The following is a 10,000-nucleotide window of genomic DNA, read 5'->3' as shown; positions in this document are numbered from 1 at the left end:
AGAACTTCATTTCAACCAGTTTTACCTCTGAGCTGTGACCCCGTCACAGTTCCTCAGTGATATCTTCGGGCCACATACTGTACACAGCTATCATATTTCTTCACTTTGATTAACATGTTTTAATTAGTTGCATATTAATTATGCAATTTGCATCATCTGTGACAGGAAAGTCATGCGGAAATGTCTTAATCATCTGGTTTGCTCCTCTCTGGCGCTGTCCTCTGGTGCAGAGAGCGAGAGCAATCGATCGTCCTGTGACTGTGTGACGGATGGCCCCGGGCTCGGCTGTGCTCACTGCTGGTTATCAGAGGGGCTAGCTAGGGCTGATTTGTGGCTGTGGTAGACTGAGGCTGAGGCTGTGGAAAGGAGAGGAGGGGAGTGGCTGTAAGACATCACTTTGTGGTAGTGACCTTGGCTTTGACAGGGGCTCTTTGGTCTCCTTCTGCAGTGGCAGAGAGGCAGTTATCAGTCAGTCAAAAAGTGAGCCAGTCAGTCAGTTGATCAGTCAGTCAGTTAACCAGGCAGGCAGTCAGTCAATCAGCCAGCCAGTCATCCAGCCGGGCCACAATGCTTCCTCAAAGCTCTTTAACTCAGCAAAGATAGATTAGGCCCCCTCTTCAGGGGGGCAGTGTGGAGCAGAGCGACGCGGAGTAGAGGAGAGTGTCGGCTGCTGCGCTTCTCTCTCCTTTGATACGGCTACACAGCTACACAGATAGGCTGAGCCACCAGCTCAAACGTGTCACAAAGCACCGGCACACTGGGGCCCAGGCTGCCAGAGCACGATTAAGATTTAATGGAAGCTCGTTGAAATGAATTGACTGTTCAGCTGACTCATGGTGTTGAATACAGACTCACTGGATGGAGATATCTCCAATACACCTGGTACATTACACTCACACCGGTGCACATTATTTCTATCTCAAATAAATAAAATATTAATAGTCGAATGCGCCGAATACAACAGGTGTAGGTTTCACCTTACAGTGAAATGCTTACTGACGAGCCCCTAACCAACAATGTAGTTAAAAAAAAAGAAGAGCAGCAGTAAAATAACAATAGCGAGACTATATACTGGGGGTACCGGTACAGAGTCAATGTGGAGACTATATACTGGGGGTACCGGTACAGAGTCAATGTGGAGACTATATACTGGGGGTACCGGTACAGAGTCAATGTGGAGACTATATACTGGGGGGTACCGGTACAGAGTCAATGTGGAGACTATATACTGGGGGTACCGGTACAGAGTCAATGTGGAGACTATATACTGGGGGTACCGGTACAGAGTCAATGTGGAGACTATATACTGGGGGTACCGGGTACAGAGTCAATGTGGAGACTATATACGGAGGTACGGTACAGAGTCAATGTGGAGACTACATACTGGGGGGTACGGTACAGAGTCAATGTGGAGACTATATACTGGGGGTTACCGGTACAGAGTCAATGTGGAGACTATATACTGGGGGTACCGGTACAGAGTCAAGTGTGGAGACTACATACTGGGGGGTACCGTACAGAGTCATGTGAGACTACATACTGGGGGTACCGGTACAGAGTCAATGTGGAGACTAATACTGGGGGTACTGTACAGAGTCAATGTGAGATACTACTGGGGGTACGGTACAGAGTCAATGTGAGACTACATACTGGGGGTACCGGTACAGAGTCAATGTGGAGACTAATACTGGGGGGTACCGGTACAGAGTCAATGTGGAGACTATATACTGGGGGTAACCGGTACAGAGTCATGTGGAGACTATAGACGGAGGTACCGGTACAGAGTCAATGTGGAGACTATATACAGGAGGTACCGGTACAGAGTCAGTGTAGAGACTATATACTGGGGGTACCGGTACAGAGTCAATGTGGAGACTATATACGGAGGTACCGGTACAGAGTCAATGTGGAGACTATATACGGAGGTACCGGTACAGAGTCAATGTGGAGACTATATACTGGGGGTACCGGTACAGAGTCAATGTGGAGACTATATACTGGGGGTACCGGTACAGAGTCAATGTGGAGACTATATACTGGGGGTACCGGTACAGAGTCAATGTGGAGACTATATCTGGGGGTACCGGTACAGATCAATGTGGAGACTATATACTGGGGGTACCGGTACAGAGTCAATGTGGAAGACTATATACTGGGGGTACCGGTACAGAGTCAATGTGGAGACTATATACTGGGGGTACCGGTACAGAGTCAATGGTGGAGACTATATACTGGGGGGGTACCGTACCAGAGTCAATGTGGAGACTATATACTGGGGGTACCGGTACAGAGTCAATGTGGAGACTATATACTGGGGGTACCGGTACAGAGTCAATGTGGAGACTATATACTGGGGGTACCGGTACAGAGTCAATGTGGAGACTATATACGGAGGTACCGGTACAGAGTCAATGTGGAGACTACATACTGGGGGTACCGGTACAGAGTCAATGTGGAGACTATATACTGGGGGTACCGGTACAGAGTCAATGTGGAGACTATATACTGGGGGTACCGGTACAGAGTCAATGTGGAGACTACATACTGGGGGGTACCGGTACAGAGTCAATGTGGAGACTACATACTGGGGGTACCGGTACAGAGTCAATGTGGAGACTATATACTGGGGGTACCGGTACAGAGTCAATGTGGAGACTACATACTGGGGGGTACCGGTACAGAGTCAATGTGGAGACTACATACTGGGGGTACCGGTACAGAGTCAATGTGGAGACTATATACTGGGGGTACCGGTACAGAGTCAATGTGGAGACTATATACTGGGGGTACCGGTACAGAGTCAATGTGGAGACTATATACGGAGGTACCGGTACAGAGTCAATGTGGAGACTATATACGGAGGTACCGGTACAGAGTCAGTGTAGAGACTATATACTGGGGGGTACCGGTACAGAGTCAATGTGGAGACTATATACGGAGGTACCGGTACAGAGTCAATGTGGAGACTATATACGGAGGTACCGGTACAGAGTCAATGTGGAGACTATATACTGGGGGTACCGGTACAGAGTCAATGTGGAGACTATATACTGGGGGTACCGGTACAGAGTCAATGTGGAGACTATATACTGGGGGTACCGGTACAGAGTCAATGTGGAGACTATATACTGGGGGTACCGGTACAGAGTCAATGTGGAGACTATAACTGGGGGGTACCGGTACAGAGTCAATGTGGAGACTATATACTGGGGGTACCGGTACAGAGTCAATGTAGAGACTATATACTGGGGGTAACGGTACAGAGTCAATGTAGAGACTATATACTGGGGGTACCGGTACAGAGTCAATGTAGAGACTATATACTGGGGGTACCGGTACAGAGTCAATGTGGAGACTATATACTGGGGGTACCGGTACAGAGTCAATGTTGGAGACTATATACTGGGGGTACCGGTACAGAGTCAATGTGGAGACTATATACTGGGGGTACCGGTACAGAGTCAATGTGGAGACTATATACTGGGGGTACCGGTACAGAGTCAATGTAGAGACTATATACTGGGGGTACCGGTACAGAGTCAATGTAGAGACTATATACTGGGGGTACCGGTACAGAGTCAATGTAGAGACTATATACTGGGGGTACCGGTACAGAGTCAATGTAGAGACTATATACTGGGGTACCGGTACAGAGTCAATGTAGAGACTATATACTGGGGGTACCGGTACAGAGTCAATGTAGAGACTATATACTGGGGGTACCGGTACAGAGTCAATGTAGAGACTATATACTGGGGGTACCGGTACAGAGTCAATGTGGAGACTATATACTGGGGGGTACCGGTACAGAGTCAATGTGGAGACTATATACTGGGGGTACCGGTACAGAGTCAATGTAGAGACTATATACTGGGGGTACCGGTACAGAGTCAATGTAGAGACTATATACTGGGGGTACCGGTACAGAGTCAATGTAGAGACTATATACTGGGGGTACCGGTACAGAGTCAATGTGGAGACTATATACTGGGGGTACCGGTACAGAGTCAATGTGGAGACTATATACTGGGGGTACCGGTACAGAGTCAATGTAGAGACTATATACTGGGGGTACCGGTACAGAGTCAATGTGGAGACTATATACTGGGGGTACCGGTACAGAGTCAATGTGGAGACTATATACTGGGGGTACCGGTACAGAGTCAATGTAGAGACTATATACTGGGGGGTACCGGTACAGAGTCAATGTGGAGACTATATACTGGGGGTACCGGTACAGAGTCAATGTGGAGACTATATACTGGGGGGTACCGGTACAGAGTCAATGTGGAGACTATATACTGGGGGTACCGGTACAGAGTCAATGTGGAGACTATATACTGGGGGGGTACTGGTACAGAGTCAATGTGGAGACTATATACTGGGGGTACCGGTACAGAGTCAATGTGGAGACTACATACTGGGGGGTACCGGTACAGAGTCAATGTGGAGACTATATACTGGGGGTACCGGTACAGAGTCAATGTGGAGACTATATACTGGGGGGTACCGGTACAGAGTCAATGTGGAGACTATATACTGGGGGGTACCGGTACAGAGTCAATGTGGAGACTATATACTGGGGGGTACCGGTACAGAGTCAATGTGGAGACTATATACTGGGGGGTACCGGTACAGGGTCAATGTGAAGACTATATACTGGGGGGGTACCGGTACAGAGTCAATGTGGAGACTATATACTGGGGGTACCGGTACAGAGTCAATGTGGAGACTATATACTGGGGGTACCGGTACAGTCAATGTGGAGACTATATACTGGGGGTACCGGTACAGAGTCAATGTGGAGACTATATACTGGGGGTACCAGAACAGAGTCACTGTGGAGACTATATACTGAGGGGTACCAGTACAGAGTCATTGTACGGGGCACCGGTTAGACTAGGTAATTGAGATAATATATACATGTAGGTAGAGTTATTAAAGTGACTATGTATAGATAATAAACAGAGAGTAGCAGCGGTGTAAAAGGTGTGTGGAGGGGGGCAATGCAAATAGTCTGGGTAGCCATTTGATTAGATGTTCAGGAGTCTTATGGTTTGGGGGTAGAAGCTGTTTAGAAGCCTCTTGGACCAAGACTTGGCGCTCCGGTACCGCTTGCAGTAGCAGAGAGAACAGTCTATGACTAGGGAGGCTGGAGTCTTTGACAATTTTAGGGCCTTCCTCTGACACTGCCTGGTATAGAGGTCCTGGATGGCAGGAAGATTGGCCCCAGTGATGTACTGGGCCATACGCACTACCCTCTGTAGTGCCTTGCGGTCGGCGGCCGAGTAGTTTCCATACCAGGTAGTAGTGCAACCACTTATGATACCCTCGATGGTGCAACTGTAGAAACTTTTGAGGATCTGAGGACCCATGCCAAATCTATTCTGTCTCCTGAGGAGGAATAGGTTTTGTCTTGCCCTCTTCACGACTGTCTTGGTGTGCTTGGACGATGTTAGCTTGTTGGTTATGTGGTCACAAAGGAACTTGAAGCTCTCAACCTGCTCCACTACAGCCTCATGGATGAAAAATGGGGGAGTTCTCAGTCCTCTTCTTCCTGTAAGTCCACAATGATCTCCTTTGTCTTGATCATGTTGAGGGAGAGTTTGTTATCCTGGCATCACGCGGCCAGGTCTTTGACCTCCTCCCTATAGGCTGTCTCGTCGTTGTCGGTGATCAGGCCTACCACTGTTGTGTCATCAGCAAACTTAATGATAGTGTTGGAGTCGTGCCTGGCCGTGCAGTCATGAGTGAACAGGGAGTACACGGGGAGACTGAGCACGCACCCCTGAGGGACCCCTGTGTTGAGGATGTGTTGTTACCTACCCTCACCACCTGGGGGTGGCTCATCAAGAAGTCCAGGATCAAGTTGCAGAGGGAGGTGTTTAGTCCCAGGGACCTTAGCTTATTGATGAGCTTTGAGGGCACTATGGTGTTGAACGCTGAGCTGTAGTCAATGAACAGTATTCTTACATAGGTGTTCCTTTTGTTCAGGTGGGAAAAGGCAGTGAGGAGTGCAATAGAGATGTCAATGGGACTAATAAAGGATAAAAACAAGTAGTTTAGTGTGGATATTGTCATTTTTTCTTCATCTCTAAATCTCTCTTTCAATATGAATTTATTTGATACTTCTCTCTTCCAGGTGGTCCTCCACCCGACCCCTAACAGCCCCAAAGCCTCAGAGCTCCATAAGATGGCCATCACTAAGGCCTGCCCCGACCAGAACCTTCAGATCAAACTGGCCATCCGCATGGACAAACCGCAGAACATGAAGCATTCTGGGTAAGCATGGACAAGCTACAGATCTGATCTGTACAACTCTTAGAAAGTTTCCCATGGAATGCTCTATAAAATTATCGAGGACCATAATCATAAATATTGTATGACATTGACATACCATTCAGACCACCATCAGGTGTTGGATTTCATTGAGACAATCTATATGAATTATCTTGTGTTTCCATAGATACACTATAATATTATAGTTGCAGCACATGACTAGATGTCTTATGACCATTCTGCCTGCCTGTTGAGGGCCCTTTTGTCCTTGTCTGTTTCACCTTTGGGGAGCAACAAAGCCTCTGTCAACTCAGGGTCATCCAGTCTGCATGAAACATCATTGTCATCCCTAATGGAAACCACATGTGATCTTATGTAAAGTTAATGTGATAACATGTGACAACATGTAAAGCAACATGTGATAACATGAAACTACACATAACATGAATTCTGTGTTTTTCTGTAAGAGATATTATAAACAGTGATTAGATCAGCCTCTCCTTTCCACGTAGGAGGGGATACAGTCTTGTCTATACATTTAGTGCGGGCTAAACCTGTCCATTCTGTTGCTGTTGCTACAACACAGGAAACAATATTAGCCAATTCTCATACCAATGCCATGTAATAAACTTTAACATTGTTTTCTGGAAGGTATTTGTGGGCTTTTGGGAAAAACGTCTGGAAGCGATGGAAGAAGCGTTTCTTTGTCCTGGTTCAGGTAGGTATATAATCAGCCTCTGAAATATCAGGTCTGCTCAATTCAAAGGTTATTCAAATTAGTACACCACCAACACCTTAAGAAACATGTGCCTGAAGCAGTGGCGTATTTAGGTATAGGTGACATTGGCAGTCGCCCAGGGTGACATCTTGCAGGGGGCGGCACGGGGCACCCGCACAAAAACATCGTAATGGTAACATTTGCGCGATAGGTTTTCTAATGCTCATTTGCACGTCATGTCAATGATATCATGTCACCGTGTGGGACTGTGGGTCAATTAACTTTGTCGGAGTGGGCGCCCTGATTCTAGTTTGTGAACTAGGCAGGCTACTACCTGGGAAGGTCTCCCACTCAGAAGTATGAGATGGGGAGGGGGGCGGGGGTAGATTGACCTCAGGGCTCCCCTCTGGGAGCTGGAGGTAGGGGGAGCGGGGGAATCTATCAAATAGCGCACCTCTAACTTTATACAGTACTAATGAAATTAGTAAATCACACTACGAAATGCTACCAAATATACCATAATTCATTCATAACACTGTGAATATATAGTTTCAGGCATGTTGTTGCTTTTTGTTTGTGTGAAGTCGTTAAGAATAATATTAAACCAGTCTGCACACCACCAAGGTGAATTGGTTTAGTCTTGACTCTCCGTTTAAGGGGGGGGGGGGGGGGTGCTGAAGGGCGGGTGTTCCCGAACTGCCACTGGGAAGGGATGGTTTCCACACAAATATAACACCTTTTTAAAGAAGCTCATACTTGAAAAGTCACGACTGATCCTGTAATGTTCCTCAGCACATGAAGGGTATGACGTGTCTGTCCTCTCTCCTGCAGGTGAGCCAGTACACCTTTGCCATGTGCAGCTACAGAGAGAAGAAGTCTGAGCCACAGGAGCTGCTACAGCTGGATGGTTACACTGTGGATTACACTGACCCCCAGCCAGGTACATACAGTTGAAGTCGGAAGTTTACATACACCTTAGCCAAATACATTTAAACTCAGTTTTTCACAAATCCTGACATTTGATCCTAGTAAAATTTCCCCGTCTTTGGTCAATTAGGAACACCACCTAATTTTAAGAATGTGAAATTTCTGAATAATAGAGAGGGAATGATTTATTTCAGCTTTTATTTCTTTCATCACATTCCCAGTGGGTCAGAAGTTTACATACACTCAATTAGTATTTGGAAGCATTGCCTTTAAATTGTTTAACTTGGGTCAAACGTTTCGGGTAGCCTTCCACAAGCTCCCACAATAAGTTGGGGGAATTTTGGCCCATTCCTCCTGACAGAGCTGGTGTAACTGAGTCAGGTTTGTAGGCATCCTTGCTCGCACACGCTTTTTCAATTCTGCCCACAAATGTTCTATAAGTTTGAGGTCAGGGCTTTGTTATTGCCACTCCAATACCTTGACTTTGTTGTCCTTAAGCCATTTTGACACAACTTTGGAAGTATGCTTGGGGTCATTGTCCATTTGGAAGACCCATTTGCGACCAAGCTTTAACTTCCTGACTGATGTCTTGAGATGTTGCTTCAATATATCCACATAATTTTCCTCCTAATTTTTCCATCTATTTTGTGAAGTGCACCAATCCCTCCTGTAGCAAAGCACCCCCACAACGTGATGCTGCCACCCCCGTGCTTCACGGATGGGATGGTGTTCTTCGGCTTGCAAGCCTCCCCCTTTTTCCTCCAAACATAACGATGGTCATTATGGACAAACAGTTCTATTTTTGTTTCATCAGACCAGAGGACATTTCTCCAAAAAGTACTATATTTGTCATCATGTGCCGTTGCAAACTGTAGTCTGTTTTTATTTATGGATGATTTGGAGCAGTGGCTTCTTTCTTGCGATATAGGACTCGTTTTACTGTGAATATAGATACTTTTGTACCTGTTTCCGCCAGCATCAGAACACGTCTCCTTCCTGAGCGGTATGACAGCTGCGTGGTCCCATGGTGTTTATACTTGCATACTATTGTTTGTACAGATGAACGTGGTACCTTCAGGCGTTTGGATATTGCTCCCAAGGTTGAACCAGACTTGTGGAGGTCTACAATTTTTCTGAGGTCTTGGCTGATTTCATTTGATTTTCCCATTATGTCAAGCAATGAGGCACTGAGTTTGAAGGTAGGCCTTGAAATTCATCCACAGGTACACCTCCGATTGACTCAAATTATGTCAATTAGCCTATCAGAAGCTTCTAAAGCCATGACGTCCTTTTCTGGAATTTTCCAAGCTGTTTAGAGGCACAGTCAACTTAGTATACGTAAACTTCTGTCCCACTGGAATTGTGATACAGGGAATTATAAGTGAAATAATCTGTCTGTTAACAATTGTTGGAAAAAGGACTTGTGTCATGCACAAAGTAGATGTCCTTACCGACTTGCCAAAACTATAGTTTGTTTACAAGAAATTTGTGGAGTGATTGGAAAGCGAGTTTTAATGACCATCCAAAGTGTATGTAAACTTCAGACTCTAACTGTATATACACACACGCACACAAGCACAAATGGATGCATGCGCACATACACTTATGCACACACACACATACACACACACAACTTGTCCCTGAACCCTCTTCTCTGTCTCTAGGTCTGGATGGTGGGAGGACCTTCTTCAACGCAGTGAAGGAGGGCGACACTGTGATCTTTGCTAGTGATGACGAGCAAGACCGCATCCTGTGGGTCCAGGCCATGTACCGGGCCACCGGTCAGTCCCACAAGCCCGTGCCCCCCACCCAGGTCCAGAAACTCAACTCCAAGGGGGGCGCAGCTGCCCAGATGGATGCGCCTATCTCCCAGTTCTGTGAGTAAACCAATACTAAACTTCACCATCAGATCAACCAATCAGAAGGCAGTGTCAGGTTTCATCCCCCCAATCCCGTGACAGCTCTCATCCATAACATTTCACCACGCCATGCGTCTCTCCCCACGCCACACTGCAGGCACATACTGTAAGTGTTACACATTGCTCTGTGGAACTAACAGTAACACACAGCCACGCA

At 46.6% G+C, this 10,000-nt stretch overlaps 1 protein-coding gene across 15 annotated transcripts in view; it reads left to right on the top strand.

Moving 5' to 3' along the window:
- The window catches only part of LOC109891290 (calcium-dependent secretion activator 1), a 146,535-nt gene that overhangs the window by 98,386 nt on the left and 38,149 nt on the right, over positions 1-10,000 (top strand). For all 15 annotated transcript variants that reach the window (XM_031825461.1, XM_031825447.1, XM_031825460.1 and 12 more), the window contains exons 8-11: positions 6,143-6,282; positions 6,931-6,997; positions 7,829-7,937; positions 9,589-9,801. In XM_031825461.1, the coding sequence (XP_031681321.1) occupies positions 6,143-6,282; positions 6,931-6,997; positions 7,829-7,937; positions 9,589-9,801 (529 nt within the window). The remainder of the gene's footprint in view (positions 1-6,142; positions 6,283-6,930; positions 6,998-7,828; positions 7,938-9,588; positions 9,802-10,000) is intronic.

The sequence above is a fragment of the Oncorhynchus kisutch genome, linkage group LG5, assembly GCF_002021735.2.
Source record: "Oncorhynchus kisutch isolate 150728-3 linkage group LG5, Okis_V2, whole genome shotgun sequence".
Lineage (NCBI taxonomy): Eukaryota > Metazoa > Chordata > Actinopteri > Salmoniformes > Salmonidae > Oncorhynchus > Oncorhynchus kisutch.
The sequence above is the reverse complement of the archived record's forward strand: the minus strand, read 5'-3'. Positions and strand labels throughout refer to the sequence as shown.